This window comes from Eupeodes corollae, chromosome 3 (assembly GCF_945859685.1).
Source record: "Eupeodes corollae chromosome 3, idEupCoro1.1, whole genome shotgun sequence".
NCBI classification, from domain to species: Eukaryota; Metazoa; Arthropoda; class Insecta; order Diptera; family Syrphidae; genus Eupeodes; species Eupeodes corollae.
In genome coordinates, this window is record NC_079149.1 from 71052559 (window position 1) to 71079027 (window position 26469).

General features: G+C 33.2%; 1 protein-coding gene across 4 annotated transcripts in view; it reads left to right on the forward strand.

The window, feature by feature from the left end:
- Positions 1-26469, forward strand: part of LOC129949436 (neurogenic protein mastermind) — a 160734-nt gene that overhangs the window by 56460 nt on the left and 77805 nt on the right. For 2 of the 4 annotated variants that reach the window (XM_056060895.1, XM_056060893.1), the window contains one exon: positions 8234-9225. In XM_056060895.1, coding sequence (XP_055916870.1) covers positions 8575-9225 — 651 coding nt within the window. In that variant the 5' untranslated portion in view covers positions 8234-8574. Of the gene's footprint in view, positions 1-1305; positions 2598-8233; positions 9226-26469 lie in introns of those variants that run through there. The other 2 variants (XM_056060894.1, XM_056060892.1) reach the window with 2 other exon arrangements.

Genomic DNA, 26469 nt, shown 5'->3' on the forward strand with positions numbered 1-26469 from the left:
CGGAGTCCCGAATGGATCTTATGTGATTTCGTTCCCAAATGTTGGTTCGATTGAGTTTGTTGAGTAGTTGTGCATTTGGAATCATGTGTTTTCCAATGGGGAAACAAATCAATCTGTTCCTGTTGATGTTATTAAGTTTTCTTAATGAAAATAATAGAAAAGATTATTAAGTTTTGCTATGTTTCCACCAAAAGTTTATTTCAGTTTAGATTAAATACATCTTTTTTTCTTCACAAATTTTGACGCGAATCCGATCCCCGGAAGCGAATCCGAAGACCGGGAGCGAGTCAAATCAAGCTGATTTCAACTCGATTTAGGTATATAACGAATTAAGACGAGCTTCAAGCTCGCTTCAACACCACATGTAGTATACGAACAAATCTCCTTGAAGCAATTGTTTAATTACCTTTTTTTTGTATAGAATCTCAATTTCCAAATGTTTTCTTACCATTTCTTCTTGAAAATTGTCCCCTTTATTAGTTTTAGTTAGTTTTTTTTGCTGAAGTGAACTTTAACTTTTGATTTTCACAAAACTTTCTTCTATTTGTGTTTTTTTTTATTATTATTCTGACAGGTCTTTTTTCAGTTGTACCAATTTTTAATTACAAAAATCTGGCTACTGCCGTTAGGTTTTCTTGGGAATTTTCTGCTATACTATTTATAGAATGCCAAAAAATATTGATATATTAATTGATATATTAATTGATTATTGATATATTAATATAGTTGAGAGACTGATCCCCTTGAAGACACCACTGGGCATTAAGTTTCGTCACTTGTTCCTCTAGAAGATGCCGGTGGTGGAGGGTTGTATCTAGCCATTCGGTTTCCACGTAGACGTAGACTGCTTCGGTGTCTTCCTTCTTCCCCGTGTACTTCCATGTTACATGTTTCAGACAAGAGCAGCTCAGCTCAATACACACAACACAACAATTCATATTGCTTCCATTCTCCAATCCAATCTGGCTGTGCTCCGGTTCCGTTGATTTGATAGTAGGTACTCGTACTCGTACTTCGTCTGAAGTGAAGGTACACAAATCTATGCTGGCTCTGAGCTGAACACTTTTGTGAGTGAGTGGTGAGTGCTATGTGTGCCTTTCCTCCTTGTCATCATTATTGTCGTAGTCGTCTTCCTCGTGGTTTCCTCTTTCCAGTTGTTTTTGGTGTTGCTCACGTTTTGTTGTTGCTAGCTGAACGGTTACTGGTTAGCTGTAGCTGGGGCTGGGGCTCTGTTGTCTACTGGTTGTTGGTGTACGGTGTTACGGTGGTGTATCTATACACCACCATGCTCGTAGTCAGCTGTACAAAAATGTATCTTGTTAGCCTTTGGATTTTGCTGGGGCTATGCTTGTGCTTGTACTGTGTTGTGTTGTGCTGTGCTGTGCTGTGCTCAGCACCAGCACTCAGCTCTGGCTTTGGCTTTTACTTTGGCTCGGTACCGTTCTCGGTCTCGGTGTGACGGAGACAGAGACGGAGACGAACTCGCGTTGTGTGCGCTTCATCTGTGCTGTGGGACTATGGCTAGTCAGTTCAGTCAGTCATCGACATTAGACCGGAGTAATCCAGTTCTTTCTGTCTCGCTCTCTGTTTGTTATATTTTAATAATTTATATGCAGTATATCACGCTTTCGTATCTCATCATCATTATTTTCGTCGTCGTCGCCGGCCGTCAAGCGTTCGTTTATAGTTCGCTTCGCACATAACGCGCATTAGAGCATCGAGCGACAACACAACCTACACTGAAAAGTACTTGAACTGTCGGCCACTATACTTAGTATTTTGTTGTTACGTTTGTGTTCCTTTTTTTACATACTCGTAGATACTTGCTTTGCTATTGCTAGTTGTTGCTCTTCTATCTTCGATATGTTTTTAAATCTGAATTCATACGTTCAAATAGATTACAAGCAGTTAAATACTTCGTTATACCTACCTACTCTCCTTCGTTTTTAGATGATAATGAGTTTAAAGATATTCTTTGGATTGTTGTCGTTATCTTTAAACAATTATCCATAAACAATGAAAAACTATCTTTCAACCTATAGATAATTATTATTTTCATTTTAAATAAATTGCCTAATGCACAGATACCTTTTATCGTGTTAATTCGTTTTCGGTTCATGTTTTGGCTTTAGTGATTGTTTTGTTTATTCATAGCATGTTGTAGCTGTGGTGGTGGGCTTGATTTTCAAGCTACAACGACAACGCGCGGTTGTCAGTGAAATTATTTTTTTTTTGTATTTTTGTGTTGTTCATTTTGTTTTTATTGTACCTACAGTGTTCTTCTTTGGGTTATTTTTCATAGCCTTGATTTTACTTTATCCTTTTGTTGCTTCCGTAGGCATAACTATTGTTATTAAGGAACAAAGTGTGAAGTATTTCAACATCTAAACGGTTTTATTACATTCTACGAGAAGTATAACTGATCAATGTGATAACGATAAGTATGCAAAGCAAAAAAAACTTAATTCAATTGGAATACAAAATTAAACATACCTACCTACTCACCAAGCTGATCGAAATCAATGAATGGAACTGAAAAATGAATAATAATGATTTGGATTTTTGGACAAATGTCAAATTGATGTAATCTAAGCTATGTATGTATTGTATATAACTATTAACCTATTACTATTTACTCCCTTTTCTTAAACTTATGTTTAGTACACCACGACAAATCGAAAATGCGTTTATTTTGCATAATTTATAAAAATTATATTAGGTACTTGAATAAACGAAAATAATTTTGTTTTTAAACTTAGCTGATGACCGATTTCATTAAATACATTACATATTTACATACATATGTAGGTATATGAAGATCAAAAATGATAGGTTAAGTAAAGATAATTCCTCCGCTTTGAGTTAAAATTTTTGCGTTGATGCTAAAATTGAAATCTATGAATTCACTATTTTGCGTAAAGTTTAAGTTTTTATTTTAATTTTATTGACATTTATTTCATCAATTAAAGGTTAGTATATTTGATACTTGGCTAAATATGTAGTTTATTTTAGTTGATTCAAGGTTATATTTTGTTGTTCTTAGATTTACGGTTTATTTAGTTTAGTTCACAAATAAATGTGTGCCATGCTTGATAAGGTGCCTCAGATGTCGAATGATGATTCAAAATAGGTTAAGAGTCATAAATTAACATATGAAGCACCTTATCAGGGCGCAATTTCATTTTTGTTGTATTCACTTCCATATTCTGTTTTTCATATATTGGCTAATTTTTTGCATTGTGTGAAACATTATAAAAACTTTGTAAATTATTCATTCTTTTCTTTAATGGAAGTATTGATTTGATTTATGAATGTATATGTTTTAAGAAGCTTCGACTTCAATGAACCAAAACAAACATAGAATTTTTGTTAAAAAATTTGAAATCTAGTATTCAACGGTGGAAGTTTGAAATTTACAATATTATTAGGTTGTACATGTACATTTAAATAAGTAGATAAAATAAAATAAGGAATTAAAGCTTTATCTGTTAATATTTAACATATTATTATCCCTTGAACTGATACAAAGGTAATTGTAATCAAAGTTATCAAAAAAATTCACTTATGTCTTTTAAGTAAATAAGAAATTTGAAACGAAACAGTTGCAAAAAAACTCGCTACAGTCCAGGGCGGACCTGGGCCTTTACCAACATGCGTCTCCAGCCAGCCCGGTCCCTAGCTAGCTGTCTCAAGTTTCGCCCGCCAAGTTGGTTGAGGTCTTCACCCACCTGCGTGCGCCACCTGAGTCGCGGTCTTCCTCTACTACGCCGCCGTCCCTCGGAATAGGATTAGAAGACCTTCCAGGATGGAGCGTTGATGTCCATTCGCTCTACATGACCCAGCCATCTAAGTCGTTGGACTTTAAATATGTTAACTAGGTCGCTATAGAGCCCGTACAGTTCGTCATTATATCTTCTCCTCCATTCTCCATCTATACAGACGAGACCAAAAATCACTCGAAGAATTTTTCTCTCTTAGACTCCTAATACGCTCTCATCTTTCTTTGACAGAGTCCAGGCCTCAGCGCCATACAAAAAAATCAAGATGATTAGTGATGAGTGATGAGTGTCTTAAAGATGGTGATTTTAGATGCTCCAGAGAGGACTTTACTGCTCAATTGCCTTCTAAGTCCAAAGAAGCAGCGATTTGCAAGAAATTTACTTTGTTTAATTTCAGCGCTGGTGTAGTTGTCAGCGGTGCCTAGGTAGACAAATTCCTCAACTACCTCAAAGTTATAGCTGCCCATGGTGATGTTTTGTCAATGTCCTCTTTCGATGAGAGCATATACTTGGTCTTGCCCTCATTGACCACTAAACCCATCTTCTTCGCTTCCGTCGCAATGCTCAAAAACGCTCCACTGACATCACGCTTTGATCTTCCAATTATGTCACTATCATCTACGTGTCCGAGTAATTGAACGAACCTTTGGAAGATTTTGCCTCTTGTGTTGACTGTGAGTGAGTATCGATTTGAAGCTCCTGGGTCTTTTCCAGGATCTGCCGTAGTGTGAATATTTGGTCGATACTGGACTTTCTTAGTCTAAATCCACACTGATAAGAACCAATCAGATTGTTGACGAACGGCTTCAGATATTTACATAATACGGCAGAGAGGAACTTATGCGCAATTTTAGGGAAACTGATGCCTCTGTAGTTAGAGCAATTTAGAGAATCTCCTTTCTTATGAATTGGGCAAACTATGTTAAGATTAAACTCATCGGGTATGCTTTCTTCCGACCATATTTTGCAGATGAGTTGGTTCATGCTCCCTTAAAAGTCATCGCCCCTGCTGCTTTGAATAATTCGGCAGTGATGCGGAATTTTGTTCGTCATCGCCGTTATATAATTTGGGGAAGTGTTCTTTCCATATTCTCAACATAGAATGCGGCTCAACTACGATGTTCCCCTGATCGTCTTAACATGCTTCGGTTCGTGGCTGGTACCCTTGGGAAGTTTTATTTGTATCTTTTGGTAAAATTTACGAACCTCATTCCTGTTGTGACATCCTTCTATCTCCTCGATCGCTCGCTTCTCATGCTCTCTTTTTTTTCCATCTAAGAGGCCGGTGTTCCTCTCTCCTCTTTTGCTCGTAGAGCTCGCGAACAGCTCTGGTCCTTCTGTGCAGCGCCATTCTGTATGCCTCTTGTTTCGCTCCGTTGCGCATTCGTCGTCAAACCAGGGGTTTTGCTGTGGTGGCCCTGTGAAACCTAGAATTTCAGAGGTGGCATCTCTGATGGCTGCAAAGCAATGTTGGCATTAGTTTTCAATGCATAATGCAGGCATCGTAAGACTTCTCAATAGGTTATTAGCGACTCGATCGAAAAAGTACATGGCAGTCTCTTGTGATTTTAGCCGCGTAACGTCAAATCTTCTCACAGTATTTCCTCGTGGTAGTGGTGGGACTCAATATTATCCCCTCGGAAAGTTCTGACACCCTGTATACTAGAGAAGTGTCGTGCGTCGATCTCAATGTGGTCAATCTGGTTGACAGTTGATTGATGAGGAGATTTCTATGTCCCCGTGTCGATATCAAGATATGTGACTTGGTACTAGCTACCAGAGCGTCTCTCCCCGCAGCGAAATCGATCAGCCTGAATCTCTTGTCGGAGGTGGTGTCGTGCAGGCGGTTTCTAATGACTTTGCCACCAAAGGTAATTTCTCTTCCTTGCTTTGCGTTAAAATCTCCTGTGACAATTTTAATGTCATAGCCAGTCCAATGCCCTTATGTCTTGTCCAAGATCTCTAAGAATATGTCTTTGGTGTCTCATCTCTCTTCTCTGTTGGGGCATGCGCGAATATTAGGCTAATGTTTTCGAATTTAGCCTTGATGCAGATGGTCGTGATGCACTCGTTCACACTTCTGTTAAAAACAACAAATCCACACCCAAACAGAAGCTTTCTTTGTTCTCGGTAGCAGTCGCCGTAGTATACATCGCAGTCTTTTAGTTTGCATTTTCCTGGTCCATCCCATCGCAGTACTTGGATGGCGGTAATATTGCCTAGCAGCAGTTTGAGGCTTCCGCTAATTGCTCGCCTGCACGTGGTCTGTTAAGGGACCTAACATTCCACGTATACAGAACCGAAGTTCGTTGTCCTAATTTCGTTTGCGTGGGTTGTCAACTGTAAATCCGTCCAAATCCGAGGCTTGTTAATACTTCGTAACTAAGGTATTTTTTACGTTGTCATTAAGTCATAACGACAACCTGGAGGGCCAGATCCTTAGTATAACTCCAAGGACGGGGAGCCTAATATGTCGTAGAATCCCTACTAGAACTGTAGACGGCACCGTTGATTCCATCTCGAGAATTCGTCCGCTGCCGTCTGGATAAGCAGAGGTGCCTTAGTGGAAACACCTCTCCCCTCTCTCTCGTTTGCTGCCCCCAACCACTTTCCACTGGGGTTAGGAACCAATCTCCAGTTGATGTATTAGGTACCCGATGTTCACCGCGGTGAGAGGAGGAGTTAATGGACCGAGGTGGGTTTTGAGAAAACTATGTGGACGCTTGTGCCCTCTTGAGTGTATTTGTCTACCATTTGAACATGAATGTTGAAAATTTACTATGCTGTGGCATAATTTATACCAGAAATCTTATGTTTATATACTGAAGCTTTCGCTTTGTGCTATTTCGATTATTTTTACGGAAGATGGACACCGTTCCGAAAACCCAAAATCTCGAAAACCCAAAATCCTGAACATTTAAAACTTCTGAATTTCAAAAAAATGAAAAGCCAAAAATCCGAAATGTCTAAACCTCAAGAATCCAAGATCCTGAAAATCCCGGAATACCAAAATATTAAAAAGCCAAATTAATGCATTTCTAAAGCCCAGGAGACCCAAAAACTCCAAAAACCTGAAAAAGAAACTTATCACAGCTGACAGTATTTAAAATTGTACTTTTTCAACTCAGATGGAACTGCAAGCGACCTGAAGAGGATTAGTATTAAAATTTAAATCTAACAAACATCTTCATACAATGAAATGATTTGATAAAAGCTCGATTTAGTTGAACTGTTATGAAAGCATGCTCATGGTTATTGAGGTAAAAGGGAGTAGACGAACGGAATGAAAACAATTAATTAAGATCCGAAATCCTGAACAATTATATAAAATTGATTTTTCGGGATTTTTTAATTTCGGGATTCTGGATTTTAGGTTTTCGAAATTCTTTCACCGAACCCATTCCTACTGGTTAAAACCTTATCTTTCCTCTATATAATATTTTTAAATGTTTCCTTTTAGTTTGGTTCAAAATTGTTTCAAATTTATATACTAATCAAGGCACAAGTCCCTTGAAGTCAACTTTTTTAGCTCGTAATTAAAGCTCATCAGAAGTTTTTAAGACCTCACAAGGCTTTAGTTCTATACAGATTTTGTTACGCATATTTACTTATTAAGTTCTCATGCCAATACTAGTCCATATCTTATGTATATATACTTATGTGTCTACAAACTACTGATAAAGTATGTATTGTGTACTAGGAGGTATTTTATTGAGTATATGCATATATATAATATGAACTAGTATTGATACGAGAAATGGAATATTCTCCATAATAACTGTATCTAACTTTTTTAAAATATGGCACTATAAGTTCCTAAATCTCGATTCGAAATTAAACAAAGAACATCTGATATCTCATAAAGTTTATCTTATATCGTGACCTTCGCTCTTGCCTCAATTTATATTACAAAATAATTAGTAGTGATCGGAGATCAAAAAATCCAAAAGAATTTAACATAAAATCAATATTTTCAAAACATCAGTGTTTTAGTAGGACCGGCTTCAGGGAAAACTTTCACTTCGTGTTCAGAAAAGAAATTGTGGTGTGCATTAGATAGCCATGTTCATTCAATAATTCCTAGCTTAAGAACTAAATAAATAATACTAACTTTTGAACTAACCTATTAACCTAACCTAACATTTGAATAAAGGGCGGATAATTTAATAATATAAGATAGTTTATAGAATAGTATTTGTCAGCCTAGGCGTTTGAGGTTGAATACCCTACTGAGAAAATTGATTATGAACGGCAAGAAAATATACATTTTAGAAAAAAAAGTCGGATTCGAAAATAGGGCTTAAGCAACCTTAGAGAAAAAAACTTGTGAGAATCTATTAAACGAACATATTTAAATCGTTATTTATTTTATTATTTGAAATAAATCAAGTTAAAAATATAAGCAGCATACTGGTTAATATATAATTCATAAATATATATTTTTTTTATTTCAGGAATTAACTACTTTTAGTATCAAAATAATAAAAATGGGTCATTTGCAAAAAGAACTGCCTCGATTGGTGAATTTGAAGAGAACATCAAAAAATAAAAATAAATAAAAAGGGTTTCTACCATTGATAAAATACCTGGAAAATAACCTATGAATCAACCCAAGTGAAAAACTAATCTTATTGTGCTTTCGAACAAAGGGTGAAAGCTACGCACGTTTTAAAAATTGCGAACCAAGTGAAATATTCAATTGTATTTCTTTTATAATCACTTTGTCTGGACGACGGCGTTTGTAAAATCAAACGTCTTACAATACAAGTAAATTCAGCAAAGATAAGAATTATTTATGGATGCAGGGGGTCTTCCAGTATTTCAGAGCGCCAGTCAGGCAGCCGCCCAACAACAACAGCAGCAACAACACCAACATCAGCAACTCAATTTACAGCTACAACAGCAGCAGCATTTGCAACATCATCAACAGCACCTTCATCAACAACAAAATCTCGTCCATCTTCAACAACATCAACAATTGCATGCCCAGCATCAACAGCAAACACAACAACAACATCATCAGCAGCAACAGCAGCAGCATCAACAACAGCAATCTCAACAGCTGCACAATGTGCAGCAACAACAAAATATTCATGTGCAACAACAACAAAATTCTCAACAACAGCAACAGCACGCGGCCGCATTCAATCCAAACCAGCAAAATGTTAGCCCCGGCCTTGGGAACAGTGATATTATGCCTCCAAAGAATCAAGCGGTGGTGGAGCGATTGCGAAGACGCATGGAAAATTACAGACGACGACAAACAGATTGTGTTCCACGTTTCGAAGCGGCATTCAATAATGTGTGTGAACAACAAAATCACGAGACAACAACACTGCAGAAGAGATTCCTCGAGAGCAAGGCCAAGAGAGCGGCCAAAAAGACGACGGAAAAGAAGCCAACTGAAAATCTGTTAGCTGGAAATCTTCAAAGCAGTGTTCATGTGGTAAGTTACATTATGAACATAGTACGTCATTATAATACTAGTCTATTTTGTTGATATTGTTTGTTTAATTTTGTTTATATACTTGAGAGTTATGATAATTGAAAAAGCTCATTTTATTGCATCAATTATTTCAACCACTCTCAATAGTTTTCCAAGGAAGTTAACCTACATACAGTTTTTAAAATGCAGAACGCTTTGTAAGCTAACATTAGTGTTTCCAAAATGTTTTTGCAATGAAACATATTCCCTTTTTAATTTCGAGCACTTGTTTAGCTTTTTTAACAATTTAAACTTTTTTCCTATACACTTTTAAATGAAAATGTCATTGCTTGGTATCAGATATAGGCATCTAGCTTGCGTCTTTTAAATATACAGCTAGAAGCGCTTGTCTGTACATTTACTGTTCAGCCTAAATAATAAGAATTTTGCATGGAATCTATAACCCTGTTATATCACATTTAATTCAAACTAAAAATTTAGGAGGCAATATGTAAAATGTTTATCAATCGACCATATTCATCCAAAAGCCAGACAAGCAGAATAAATATGCTGATATGTACATATGTACATACATTGGTACGTTTATACGACTATATAAACACAAATTATGTGCCAAAGAAGAGAGTGAAAATTGAAACCAATTTAACATTTTAGATTTTCTCTATTTTCACTACTTATTAAAAGTTTTCATTTTCCCATATTAAATTTTCAAAAGATAGAAAGAGCGAAAATATACAAAAAATTGAGCGAATGGAAGAAGATAGATGAGGGAAACTGTCCGAAGTTTCAGGATTGGCATAAATGTTAAGCACAAAGAGAACTTTCCTTTTGCTTTGAATTTTCATCATCAACTCAAACAAAACAGATGTGGTAGTGACGCTACTCTAGCTTCAGTTCAGCTTTGAAAGCGCTTTTCTACGAGTATGCTGCAATAATCTGTATTTCTTGTATTTTGGATTGAAGACGCTATTAAAGAAAATACTTAGTAAAAGAGAAAATAAACTTGTGGCAATAGTTCTGCTTTTCTTTCCCTTGATTGGGACTTGTTTAGTGTAAGCAACAAAATATTATGCGTAGTGAAAAAGCATGAATAGAAAGAGGTATACTTTTATTTCGTGTACATACTTATATAAAAATCATGGTGATGGTACCGTTAATTAGAAACTGTAATTTTAATTGGGGGTTTAAGCTGCATCAATTATTGTTATAATAACAATGAATTAATATTGACTCAATATTAATTGTACTGTACATGTGTAGGCGTAGGGTATGTGTATCAGAATCCGGCCACTATAACAATTATTCTAAATATGTCCCTAATAAGAATTCGAAATACTTTATTCATGTGAAATTAAAAAATAACAAACAAATTGTATGTGTATATATACGTTTTATTATTTGGTAAAATTTAGCAATGCAGGAATTAAAAAAAAATCTTTCCATGAAAGTAAAAACCTTGTTTTTAATGATAACAAGGATCATAAACGTAAAGAAAATCTACAAGTTTTTATTATTTAGACTATATTAAATAGGGGAATGTTAAAAGAACCCGAACGGGTGACCGGCACTTATATTTACAAAAGTATTTTCTTATTTCATTCTGTTTTTTTTTGTCGCTTTTTTTCAAACTGGCAATCATTTCTTTATAGTTGGTGTTTTTGACAGTTGTCACTTGATTTATGCTCAATTTGTTTTACCATTTCATAATGAAAAGACTAATTAGTGAACAATGTTTGCTAATCGTACACATTTATTATATCAATCAAATAATTAAAGGAAGCTTTTAGCGAGAGAATTATCACCAAGCTCCAAGATTGTTCGATTTAACAACGCTAGACTAGTTTTTGTTTGTTTTATTTTATGCAAATTGTATTCAAATTCAAATGAAAAAAAATGTATAATGCACCAAAGAGTCTGTTTAAAAGTATTTTCTGAATTCAAAAATAAAGAAAATGCACGACTGGGTCGCAGTAACTTGCTTCTGTATGCAAAGAGTCTGTTTAAAGTACTTTTATAATATTTAAAAACATACCTGTTAAATAAGTTTGTCTTCAAAGATATAAGTGCCATTTGACTTGTCAAAAAACCGCGCGATTCATTCCAAAACATAACTCATCCTAGGACAACTCATCCCGGAAATGAAAAATACTTGTACTTAGATAGCTTTATTTTAGTTTAATATTAGAAGAACCAGGATGGAAAGTAAATTATCTGCAGATAAGAAAGAGGAGGAACATGTATGTTTAAATTGTAAAGCGATCGCCTATTGGTTGTGTAGTTAGTCAGGTGTCTAAAACGAATCAGCGCAAACATGTTATTACGTTCAGTTTATTTCGTTTAATTTTAAAAGAAACGAGCATACGAACAAGTACAAGAAATTGCTATTCATGTGTTGTTTACAGTAAGGCTCTTATGCGTTTTGGATTTTAGTTATGAAGTGACACGTAAGCAATAGTTGTAGAGGTTATACGTAATGTGTATACAAACGTTGAAATAGTGATTCTAATAGAAAATACATATACTCTTTTTGGCCCGTTTCTTAAACTTGTACTTAGTATTTATTCTTTTATATAGGCGAAGGCAAGTATTCGTAATTTTAACAACCTTATTCGTAAAGAATAATATTTTAAAATCATATATGTAAAGGTACCAAGATAACACTTCTTGATAGACAGTTTAAAGTAGATTGTTGATTAAATATATCATATTCGTTAATCCAATACGGTGGCACTACACGGACGGCCATCGTTGGTATTTACAATAGTTATTGTTATAAAAATACATACATATGTTAAAAAAATTAAAAAAAAAAAAACTATTTTAAGATTAAAAATTTACCTGAAAAATAAGTTTACCTTCAAAAATTTAAAAATTGTTACAGCGGTTTTGATTGTAAATATACGCTCTACATTTCAATTTCGTAAAAAATTGTTGACCCGTTTTTAAGATATAGAATTTTGAAAAAAAAATCAAGATTTTTTTAAAAATTCAAAAAATAAAAATTGCACTTTCGATAGTCAAATATTGTTAAGGCAATATAAGAGCTCATTCGAAGAAAAATTATTGAAGCAGTTCATAAATTGCTAAGAAAATTAAAAAACAAAATAACGGTTTTATGAGTAGTACCTTTCCTTGGCAATACAAAAATATGTTTTTCTTATTAAAAGAAGCCAGGTTAAAAAATAACATTTAAGAGAAAATTAAAAAAAAATCTATCGGTTTGTTTTTGAGCAAATTCGAATTTTCGTTTTTTTACCAAAAAATTGTACGGTTGCTACTGTTAGTTTTGATATTAAAAAATGAAAAAAAACACCTAACGCGAACCTGCTCAAAACCTTAACTTCCAAGTTTGAACTCAATCGACCCAATGGTTTAGGCTGTAGGAGCGTGGACAGACAGACAAAACTGACCAGACGGAATCGCGGGACCCACTTTTTTTTAACATCTCTACCATCGTAATATCATGTTTGATTAAAATCTCGAGTTCGAATTTTTTTACGAATGCAAAACTTGCCATATTGTTCCTGTATGTCGCAAGTAAAAAATGTACCTACGTGAAAAAAAATTTGTTTCCAAAAATGTAAATGCCATTTGAACAAAAAAATCATTTAGTTGAAAATGTTATATCGTTTTTCTTTTTTAATTAATTTAACATTTTAAACATTTATTTTATAAAACAGGAGAACTAGTCTTTGAAATATCAATTTGTTTGATTTTAATAAGTTAAGGTTTTTTTAATCAATAAAGATTTTTACTTGAAACCAATTTTTCTATTACTTTAACATTTATTTGTAATTTGAATTGCTCTTTCAGCTTTTGAGTGAGAAACAGTTTAAAATAGAAGAATTGTTAATTTTAAAAATGCACATTAACAATTTTAAGGTTTTAAGTTAACGTGGCTTTAATTTGTTTCGTTGTTAAAAGTGTTGGTTCTTTAGATACACTAAACAAGTTAAAATAAAGACAAATTCAATACCAAAAAAAGTATTTATTGGCAAAATTTATGTGACAAACCATTAAATTTATCGACATTAAGTCCACTTTTTATTCTATATGATGTACCTCTACCTAATATTGCATCATTTAACGAAAATGGTCAGAGGAAAGTGAAGGTATGAAAGTATTGTGCCCATGTTAATGTTGTCAGAAGTTTTCCTCTTTCGAACGATTTGATTGAAAGCTATTAGCTTTGGAAGAAGTAAAAATACACAGATTTAACCCAAAATCAGTCTCTTCTCTTGAACAGAATCAACAAATGTATAGATATACACTTTTGGTTCCATTAAAATTATTCTTTGCTTTAAAATTGTTTGATTTGTTTTCTGGTGGTGAAATCCACTTCCTTATGCTTACAGACGTTTATAAAAAACATAATCTAAATAAATTTCTCGCATTCAAATTATATATGTATATAAAATAAATTATTAACGCGCATGACCGTTGCGAAGATTCAAACAGGAACAACGCCACGCCATCCATCCACTACCACAAAAGTGAACAACTGCAGCCTTAATTGCACAACATTGCTTTCAATGATTGCTTACGCGACCCGACACCATAAAAATACTGTTCGAAATAAAAATATTGTATTTTAGATGACAATAGAATATATTAATGTTCATGATGTGATGCACACAGCCTAAGTAACATATTGAGAATTTAAAAAAAAACATTTTGGACCTTTTTGCTTTTTCAGAAGTAATTTTATCAAAGATTTCTTATCTACACTCAGTTTTTGTTGTGCTAGTTTCTCATTTTTTAGCTAGATTTAAATTCAAATTATAAACTTTCCTCAGTTTTTTTGACAATTACATTGATATTATTACTACCTATTAAAGACAATTCAAAGAGAAACAACTCAAGTCGGATAAAAAGTGTACCCGTTGCAAAATAATATTAGTGTTAAAGCAAAACAAATCAAGAATTTTAGCTTCCTAGGAAATAATTTACGCGAAAGGAAAATTTTATTACGTTTTAAGATTGTCCCCTCAAAGTTCTGCCAAGGCTTTGAATAAAAAAAATAGCAATGTTGCCTACAATAAACTAATCAAACTAATCTCAATAAGGATTTGAAAACTAATTCGTTCCAAAAATAATTCGTAATAAATCAGCATGCGCCTCAACTTAAAAGAAAAATATACCAAAGTTGAATCTCACCAAATGATGGGCTTTATTTTAATACCAATATGTTCCCACCTTTTGCATTTTTATGATTAAAAGTAAATCTTTAAAAAATCGCTATATATCTCTCTTAAAAATTCAATAATCATCCAAATACCAGGCAAATTAACTTTGCACAGAAAATTACACTTACAATGGAATACGTTGAAATCACATCACATTGTAAACATTTTCATAATTCCAAAGCATTCTTTTGCTTAAGTTTATCTCAGAGATATAGTTGACGCAATTCATCTGAATTGCAAAAAATAAAAAAAAAATATCTCAAACAATAACAGTGCCCGAACCTTAGACAATACATCTGAAAACATATTGCACCTACCTCGTAGGAATGGGGTCAAATAAGCTGGTGGTATCTTTGTGCGCCTCTATATGTATGTATGTACTTATACATAATTATACTTATATCTACTACTCAAGGTAAGAGTGTTGCAATATTTGCTTATGAATTTATTTTTGCTTTTTGTTTTCCTCTCCCTCCACCTATATTTTATTAACTTTGCTTTCATGGGAAGTATTGGTTTCTTTAAGCGAGTTGACTACAAAAAATGAGTTTCATTTACTAAAACTTGTATACTATTTATGCATCAAACGTTTTCTAATATCAATACTGTTTTCATAAGGAACTCGTGAAATATATTTAGGCATCTATTAAATCTCGAATCAAGTTCCGATATGTTTTTAAATTGTAAGTCAAGATTTAGCTTACAGGTTTCTTCTAAAGAAAACAAAAAACTGGGGTCAGGAGATTTTGATTTTACAAACACCTTACCTAAAATTTACATATGCATCAGCATATTGTACATGGAAAGGGTTTTCCAATAAGGACTTGCCAACTTTTTTTTTATATGAACACAATCCATTTGAGATATTTCAAAAACTTTACCATCGGCTTGAAGTACAATCAAAACAATTGTGAATGGAACTCGACGTCGTCGTTCATATGTCGACCACGGGCTTAAGACTTAGCCACACATTTAGGCTAAAATTGCCGTTTTTTGTGTGTTTCAATGTTAGCTCTGAGGTCTTCCAACTTTGTCGGCTTGTAAGCGTTAACCAAAGGTTCAACGTACTCGTAGCCTCAAAGAAAATAGTCCAGTGGAATTAAATCGCACGATTCGACTGTGGTACCATTCTGTTGAAGCCACATGTCGTCCAAGTTTAAATCTTTCAACTCATCGTCGACGAAAAAATTTGGCCCAAGAACCCCGTCACCGGTATGCGAACCGCACCACACAGTTATATTTTGATGAGACTTTTCCATTTTCAAACTGGAACGCAGAGAGTATTACTTAAAAACATAAATGTTAAGAAAAGGGCGTTACCATTATTAGTACTATTTCAATTTGTATTATTATAATAATTGTTATTTTTATGATTACTATTAGTATTATTGTTATTTTTGCGAGTTGGCTCAATTTCTCAGCGGCTTAGAGTTGGAAAACTTTTTCCGACCCGTCAGCGTTCTGCTCGAGGTCATGAGGGGAGAATTCACCCCAACTCATAATTAATTTGAAGCAGTTTGAGGGTTTTCTTCAGCGTTTTTGGGACAGCGGCTGTCGCCGATCGTAATAATGGGTGTTATCGTAACTTTATTCACATGTTTCGTCGTTCTGATGGATCTTGCAATATTGTCGATGTCAGTCTCAGTCCACTTGATCACTTCGAACTAGTAGTTGTGTATGGGCACCGGTGTTGATTGCTTTGCACTTATTTCCTGCATTAAGTTTCGATTTTAAGATTCTTTCCAAACTCCGATTAAATTTCGATATAAGTTTTTCTTTTATTATTTTACTTGAAAAGCCTTTTTGTGGTAGGAATCATAAATACTTGTAATTGTCTCCGTCGCTCAGGTTTTCAATGAGCGGACACCCTTCATCGACATTGCTTATTTTTCCGCGGACAAGGTGAGCTATCTTACATTTGTCGAGTCCAAATATCATACTATTTAATGCGTACAGTTTAATATCGTCGATGTACATGAGGTGATTCGGGTATTTGCTTACTTGCCCCGATTTAATCTCGTATTAGGTTGCTTGCTAGTTTCCCCAGCTGCTTGCTCAGAACGTTAAAACCTAGGCAAACCTGAATGAATATTGGTTGGCTTACGTCAGGTCCCATGCACAGCTTTATGTTCCATTTTATCATTACATATGCCATTATTATTATCATTATTATTATTATTATTATTATTATTTTTATTATTATTATTATTATTATTATTATTATTATTATTATTATTATTATTATTATTATTATTATTATTATTATTATTATTATTATTATTATTATTATTATTATTATTATTATTATTATTATTATTATTATTATTATTATTATTATTATTATTATTATTATTATTATTATTATTATTATTATTATTATTATTATTATTATTATTATTATTATTATTATTATTATTATTATTATTATTATTATTATTATTATTATTATTATTATTATTATTATTATTATTATTATTATTGTTATTATTATTACTATTATTTTTATTATTATTACTACTATTATTATTATTTTTATTATTATTGTTACTTTTATTATATGTTATTATTTGCATTGATATTTCTTCACAAACTCTAATAGCCTCAAAAGAGGACACCAAAGTAATTCGTATCTTAAATCCTTCTTTCGAGTCTTATGTTTTTCAGAAATTTTATTGAAATGTCAAACAAATTACTAAAATTTTAACCCCATTTCCACTTAATTTAGAACTAAAATATATTGAGGTTAGAGAACATTTTAAGAAAGACTGAAAGTGAATGAGTATTTTGACTTTTATTGAATGTGTATTAAAAAAATATGTACTACATAAATAAACAAACAAGTTTAATTAAGTCGTTTTGAAATATTTTTTTTTTTGGTTGTAGGTCTGTAAGAATAAATAGATTGTTTAACAACATAGATTACGAAATAAAAATATATAAAGACGTTTTAAACTTATTTTTAAAAATACCTTTAACACCACACAAAAACAAAATATGTAATTGGAGAGCAGAAGAACATAATATAATCCAAATAAACTTAGCGTACGGATCAGACTACACCGTCTTCCAACTAAAGTCCGATAGAAACTTCCAGATTTCTATACCTTCCAGATATTTGGGGACTTCCATACAGATGGGTCAAAACTAATGAAGGGGTTGGGTTATTAACAACTAAAATCAAGTCTCTCAATTCAACACCATCACTGGCATGTTCCTGGCAGAACTTTTGTGCTTAGGTATCTCTTCTGACTGTAATGTGTTGCTTCTGTATTTAACCCAGATCGTTTACAAAAAACCAAAAGAATGTGCATATGGATTTAATGATATCAAAAGGAAATACGTAACTTTTTGACTAGGGCATCCAACCACAACAATAATGAGTTTATGCTTGTTGAATGGTCCTGTATGCTACTTTCTTTTTGATTTGTACAATTATAAAAATTAAAAAAAAATCAAGATGGACGTCATTAAGTGGACCTAAAGATATTGTAATTGTAAAATAGGTATAGTATTAGAGTCAAATGACAATCTAATAATATAATGCTTGCTCAACTATTTGTATCGATTGTTAACAAGTTAATATTTGGGAGCGTTTTCATGTTTTTGTCTGCGAAATCGACGTTTAGTGTGAAATATGTTTTGCAAAATGTATTTCTTTCTAATGAAATTAATCTATTATGTGTTCGGGTTTATATTATTTGATTCTTTTAATTTTTCTACCTAGAAGTTCCCATTTAAGTTGCCTAAGTATTTGTACAAAATAAAAGTACGTATACGCCCAAATGAACCAGTGCACTTATACCTTAAATAGCTTATAGAGAATAAAGTAATTGTTTAACAACATTAACTATGCTTATGTATTTCTTAAACAATCTTTAAATATCAAATAAAGAATTGAAGTAGAAAATCTTAAAAAGGGTGTTTTTAGTATTTTTTTTATAAAACTATGTACAGTCGAAATCGATTATTTCGCTTATAACGAAATGTCGTTTATTGCGAACTAATCATTAAATCCTGGCAAAGATTTAAACAAATTGTACTATTCGAATATCGCTTTTAACGATATAGCCTTTAACGAATGATTGATTATAACGAAACCTTTTAAATGACAAAGGTAAATAAGGTTATGAGCGATAAACCTACATAATTGAAATATTCACCAGAAAAGAGAGTATCATTAGCACATTTTATTCCGTGGGAAAGATCAAGGATATAACCTATTTTACCGTTAGATTTGTATGCTTAAAACTTGATTCTTTTTTAGTTAATTTTTTTCCGTAAGTACTTTTTGTTGAGATATCTCGTACGTATGAAAAAATCTTGTGATATTGTCTACCTATTACCGAAACTAACGGTTATTTGAGTTCCAAGTGCTATTTGCTGTTTGTTTTTTTAAAACATAAGTTTAGAAATCATAGTTTTTTATTAATTCTAGAAATCGTTTATATAAATACTTGGTGCAATGGTGCAAATAATGTTTGTTAAGTGTCGTTGGACGGAGAAATTGACGTTTTTCAGTTTTTTTTTCACACATGGTCCTTTAAAATAAATGGGCGCAAAATTTTAAACGATAAATAAGTTCGTTTAAGCGTATTTGTTGCTATGTTTAATTTCATGAACTGTCACTTTTAAGACATTTTCGGAAGCCTTTTTTTTAATTAGCAATTTACTTACTAGCAAAACGAAAGGAATGGTTTAAAATATAACAACAGGTTGCTTAAGTGCCTAGCTAGATGTCGCCAGATTCGCGCTCCAAGTTGGGTGAGGTCACTTTCCACTTGTGTGCGCCACCTGATCCGCGGTCTTCTTCTACTGCGCTGTCCTGTGGGTGTGGATTCGAAGACTTTCCGGGCCGGAGCATTGGTTTCCGTGCGCTCTATGTGAACCAGCCATCTTAGTCGTTGGACTTTTACCCTTCTTCCTAAGTCTACGTTGCTGTACATCCCGTACAGCTCGTCGTTCCATCTTCTTCTCTACTCCCCATCGATGCATACTGGACCGTACATCAATCGAAGAACTTTTCCCTCGAAGCGACGCAAAGTGCTTTCATCCGCTTTTGTCATGGTCCATGCTTCTGCACCGTATAGATGTTAAAAAAATCGAATAATAATTTTAATCGAATTAAAAAAAAGAAAACACAAGTTTCGTAGATTTAAAACGATAATACTCATAATCATGTAATCAGGTAATGGTAAAAAGTGTGTTTAAAAACAAGTGAATGTAGTCTTTTTAACGTCTTAAGTCTTTTTAACTATTAAAGATCAAATTTAAGGTACATCTTAAGCTTTTTTAAAGTAAAGAATAATACATTGAAAGTTGTTTTTAACGAAACACTGCATATAATGAATAAATTCTCTAAACCCATGGAGTTCGTTACAACCGGTTTTGACAAAAATTAATAACATTTCCATGTAAAATTATGTTTTTAAAAATTAATAAATCCACTAACAACAATCCCTAAAAAATAGTAAAAAAGATTTAACTGTTTCAAATCTACTAAATTAATAATACATATTTATTGTTAAATTTTATTTTTCCAAATTGCAGTTTGCACTCCTTTTTCCGTTTTCAATCATTCTGGTCCAATAACTTCGCTATTTTTTTTGTGATCCTGAAACTTTTGAAACAGCTTAGTTCAGACATCGAATGAGTACACTAGTGCACTAATTCAATGAACTAAACAAAAATTAAGCCAAAAATCAAAATCCAAATTTAAAAGATAAATCTTAAATATTGAATATAATTTTCGACGTAAATAATTTCATTTATTCGTTTTAATCCCCTAAAAGTGCAATTTTAGTCTTATAAAAGTCACATATACATATTTTTGCATAAAATCGATACAAAACTAACAAAATTTCCAATTTCAACTAAAAGCAATCACATATATATAAATATGTATATGTATGTATAAAAGCAAATATATACATACTTACATTACGTGAATGAAACAGGAACGCGAAACCCCGCTTCGATTTACCATGATATTCCTGTTTTTCGTCCATTATCCTTGCTCTCTCAACACAAAAAAAACGTCAAACAACTTTGTGAAAAAGTGGGTATCATCATCCTTTGTTGTATTTCCATTTTCATGTGCATTGCACACTGTTGGTGTGGCTGTTGCTTCGATTTTGTGCCGGTTGGTGTTGTATATATTGTTAGTACATTAACAACAAAACAGCCCGCAAAAAGATGAATCCTTTATTACACTATTTCATCCCCAAAGTACAGGGTGTTGTCGAAAAGCAAACATACTTTGAATTCTATTTTAGTAAAAGTTCACATTGATAGGAACTTAATTCTGTTCGGTTATTAATTTAAAATGTTCTCTTTTATATATTCAACCAATATTATGTTAAGTAATTATTTTCCTACTCCATTAATCAAAAACATATTTAAATAACAACATTTTCGTAATCTTTTAACAATTCTTAAATAAATCGATGCAAGCATTATCTTTTATCGATTAAAAAATATTAGGTCTTAACATTAATCTTCAGCTTGTTCAAATAGAGTCTTTCAGCTTAATTAATCGAATTTTAGTGTTTAAATATTGGTTAAAGTTAATCCTTCAACTGCATATTGTTAAATTTAAAATAATTTAATTCATAATTAGTAGAGAACTAGGGCCTAGTGAATTACAAGTTTCAACCATTCATGTGTGCGAGTAATAAGTAAGAGATGGAGAGAACCTGCAGTTGGCAACACAAATCGTCCGGTATCGTCATATTATTTCAAATGCTTAATGAAAATAATTATTTTCATTGTTTTGTAAAGCGACGGGATTTCAGGTCGACTATAATCTATTATACGAGTATATGTATATCCCTTTTAGTATTATTAACTCGAAAAAAAAACTCACTGTTGAAAATATTTAAAATTAATAAATACGATTAAGTATATTGACCGGGATTTTTATTATTTTTTCGTTGTTTTTGTTAATTAAACAATGCTTTAAGGTAATTGAAATTGATGTATGATCGATACGCATAAGATGAAGATGTTACGAGTAATTAGGTCACGTGTTTGGTGTGAATTCACCATCATTATCCTTTAAGGGATTATGGAAACAGCTCAATGCCTGATATTAAAGAGATTTTGTAAGAATTTGAAACTCTTACTCTGTGTCAGAATTAAAAAGTGTGATTAGGTATTTAATTGGTACCTTAATGAATTTAAACTTATAAAATGTAAACACTTACTTATGTTATGGGGGTCATTTTTAGAATTCCTTTTTAACATAGTTCAACAGAATAAATACAAAATTTGAATTAAAAATATTGTAAAGAACACGAGTTACACCGGTGTGAACAACTCCACCTAAAAAAAATGGGCTCGCACTTCCTCCACGATTCCGGCTGATTGGCATATCTAAAACAAAAAAGTATATGCCGTTTTAATATGTGGGCCTAAATGCATAGAATAAACTATCATCAAGTGAATAAACCAAAAATTGGACTTTTGGGAAACATTTGAAAAAAAGTCGCGAATTTTGCTATAAAAAATCGAAATTTTTAGAATTTTTGCTTGTCGATAGTTCATTCTATGCGTTTACATGTGCTGAATAAAACCCATCAAATTTCAAGTCATTCGGACAAGCCGCTTTTGAGATACGATGGAGGAAAGTTTGAACAACACAAAAACCCTGTCCATAGAAAAGGGTAATTTTGAGTTGTTGCACTCTTCGAAGTTGAACCAAGACTAAAATAACTTCGGTAAAATATTTAATAACCATAAAAATTCCTGTTTAAGCCTGTAAAAACTTGTATGAACGTGTATTCATATAAAAGGATGCCAGGTATAAAGCCGACTGCCAACTCAGCGCTTCGAACCGCTGCTTCTTCTACCTGCAGTATCTTTAAAACGACTTCGAATTTTGAAAAATCCCTTTGCATACTACCGTATTGGAATTTTTATTACAAGCATTTTTAAAATATGCTTCCGCTACGATTTTCAAAAAAAAACTTGTGTTTATGTAATTATTCGATAATTACACCAGTTAGGAGTTGATGAATAAAATCACTATATCATTGTTAGCTCTTCTAGTGATAGAGGCTGCATTTGAAGATGGAGATGGAAGGTTGTATGGATCAGAACATGCTAGAACTCCAAGATCTTACAAATTATATGAACGCTTTGTATAGAGTGCTGCGATATTTTATAATCAATCGAACGAGGAGTAAGGTTTTTTTGCACCAAATAATCGATACTTTAGAAATTCTATTTTTTAGAGATTTTCATATCATAAGCATAGAGTAAAATGTTTCTGGATTGTACACAAAGGGGTAAATCAATGATAGCTAAGACAAAGAGTAGTGGTCCTTAATGAGTACTCTTGGGGCCTTCTGATTTGGGCAATTAAAGGGTAGGAGAGAGATGTTCTGAATTTAACTTCAAACGATCTATTTTGAAGATAAATATGAAGAAACTCATGTGATGAATTATCGAGGAAACCTAATACCCATCAGATTAAATGAGATGATAATCAGTGTAATTATAAGGTATTTAAGAATAATGCAAAAATGCATGTAAATTAGTAATTGTTGATCAATTGGGCATAAAACCTTGTTGATTAATGATTACATATAATTTTCCTGTAGTTGAAATATAAACTATCTCAAACCACTTGTTCAAAAAACTTGGGAATACAGGGAAGTTTAGAGATTGGTCCTTAATTAGTAATGATAGAATTGTTACCCTTTTTAAAGACTGGTTTAATAAATGCCTTCTTCCATATGGTTGGGAATTAACCTGTACTTCAAATTCAAATATACGAAGACATTAAGATGCTTATATTGATTTACACTTTTTCAGACAGAATTTATAACTTACATTATTCCTAAAAATCAGTCAATAGGTATGCTTACGTGAGAAAGTAATACTTAGGCTCTGACAGTCTTTTGCCATGATAAGCGCTGTTGAAAAATTAATAAAATGCAAAATATTTTTGGAATGAAGGAGCAGATCTGTTTGGAGACTGAATTTGAAGTTTGTGTGTCCAAATTTAATTTAAAACAACATTTCTTTTCCGAAAAACCTTTAATGATCGGTATATTTATATTTCAACTGGATCGACACTTGACATAAATGCATAAATAGGTTATACCATTTAATAATATTTCCTAAGGAGTGTTGAAAGAGCAACTTTTTTAATTTTATCTATCCAACGAGGACGGTTTTTATGGCTAAACAAAAATTGTATCTATAAAATCATTGGACTTAGAATTCAATATCTTGCTCTAAGATTACTCCGCTTGATTACTGACTCGTGTCTATCGAGAGAAGCTATTTGCATTTTTCGTTGATTTCAATGCTGCTTTCGGCACCGTAGATCGCAATGCCCTGTTTTATAAGCTTTTCCAGATAGGAATGTCGCTTTAGTTCGGTACAGTATTGCAAAATTTATACAAGACTACTAAAGCATCAGTGTGGAATGGCCAATGCTTATCGGAATGGTTCCAAATGAAATCAGGAGTAAGACAGGGCTGTGCACTCAGTCCAAGCTTGTTTGCACTCTTCATTAATGATATAGTTGAAGCATTACCAGCAGGAATCGAGTACGTAGCCGTTAACATTAAAGCTCTTCTTTTCGCTGACGACATTGTTCTGCTCGCGTATACTCCGCAGTCCTTTCAGCTAATGACAAATAAGCTTGCTGAATATTGTGAAAGGTGGAATCTAGTGGGAAATTTAAATAAATCCAAATTTATGGTTTTTAAGAATGGCGGTGGAAGATCGGGTGCAAGTGAGCAATGGCACTATAATAGTGAAAGAGTAGAGTTTCTGAAAGAATACAAATATGGAAACACATCTCACTGACAAACTTAGTAATGCGAAAACAGCTATAAACGTTGCATGTAAGCAATGTTTTAATAATAAGGAAATTGCGCACAAGCGGATATATTTACGGTCTTCGAAGCTGTATGGAAATCATTTATGTTTTATGCAGCGCAAGCTTGGGGAGGTCGGAAATATGAGAAAGTGGAAAAACTGCTCAGATTTTACATAAAACGAATTTTCCACCTTCCTTCGAGTACGCCAAACTACATGATCGTGCTTGAAACGGGTTAATCGCCTTTATTTATAAATACTCTCAAATTGCAGGTCGATTACATCCTTAAAGTTCTGGATATGCCAAGTTATCGTCTCCCAAAGAAAGTAGTTCTTTAAACAATCCAATCCCGAAGTGGAAGATTTAAAGACTGGATAGAACTAGCCGAGCAGGTGGATGTTGACCCGAACTATAGTAACCTTGCCTCTTGGAAAGCAACTTTATATCGCCTAATAGCTCGTTTAGATGAAACCTCATTAACACAATACACGAAGCAAGCCAAAAGCTCACTGCACCGCATGATTTACAGTAGACTAGACTACGATCTCCGGGAAAAAAAAACTATTTTCACGACAAATAAACCATCGACCAAATTTCGTGCATGTTCCGGCTAAGAGAAGAACTCTTTAATCTGAACTACATTCCTCACCGTGAGGGCTTACCAATTATATGTAACCTGTGCAACTTGAAGGAGCGCGAGCATGTTTTTCATTTTGTTGGACGATGTGCGTTATTTAGAGAAATAAGAAGACTTATCCTAGACAGTGATTTTGTTTTAGACACTGATATCACAAGTCTTCTACAGGAAACAAATGTCACAAAGTTATATACATATTGCAAAACAGCACTTAAATATAGACATCAAATTTTAAATGAAGCTTTTTAATTTTAAACTACACTTCTTTTTTTTTTAATTTATAGAAAGACATACTTTAAGTTGTCAATCAGGCAGACGGCAATGCCATGCATCATATTGATTGTATTAACCAAATTATTGTTGAAAATGTATGTTTAAATAAAATCTAAATCTAAATCTAATCATACCAAAACGTCCTTAAGAACTACTTTGTATTGGTATTGTTAATATTACAAAAAAAAAGAATTTCATTTCTTCCAAAACTCCTAACAATTTGCTATTAGGATTGTTAGTATTAAAAATATGACTCTGTTTACACTTTTTCAAACATGGAGAACTACTTTATTTTCATATAATTAAATATAATATGAAATACCTGTGACTACATAATTTGTAATGAAAGCTTTTCTGTGGTGTCAGTGTTATTAAAACCATAAATATTTAAATCAAAAGCGTTTAAAATTACAAACAACAAACATGAAAATCTATTCCGAGTACAACAAAACATATGTATGTATATGCATAGGGTATCTTTAAATGTGTGCGCATACATCTTCTCCCGTGCAAAAGCTAACCAGCTACTAAAGTTTGCGTTCCCAGAGTCTTTCAAACGACCCGCAACCCAATTTTGTGATATTGCACACGTATAACTAAATAGATATGGTCACGCGCAGCAGATATACTCACTTATCCCCTCCTGCTATATTTCACAATTCAATATTTCAGTAAAAAAAAAAAAAACTCAGCAATGATTAAAAAAAGTAAACTCAAGTCGACTTCAAGAGGAAGGGTTGTGGAGCAAGCCTTTACCAAAGGATTTCCTTCGCTTTCCACAACTATACACCCACAAACCACGCGTTGATTGACTACAGCTACATAACTGCAAGCGAAGCGGCTTGGCTTCGAGATTCAGGAAGACGACCGACCAACACGACGATGCGAGGAAAAGGCATATGAGCCAGAAAGTATTTGTTTTGTTTGCGGCCAGGCCAAAGGGCAAACTTAAACCGATTATCTTGTTGTTGTGCAGTGAAAAGCTCTTTCGTCGGTGTACATTCACTTCGGACATTTTTTTAGTGTGTATTCTCCAGATGTAGTGGATGCCTACCCAACACCCCCAGCCAACATGACCATTTCAACGCTAGAACCACTGCTGCTCCCTCAGGTTGATGACGATGAAAACGACTGTAATGATGCTGTTGTTGACTGGCGTTTTCGCAGGACCGGACCATTTCGTTTTATTGTGTTGCTAAAAAAAATCAATTCTTTCTATTTCGTTCTTATAATCACGAGTAACCTATATGTGTAGTGTAAACAGTGGTAACTTTTTGATGTCTAAATTAGTCATTACTTGCATAGCCTTTAAATAC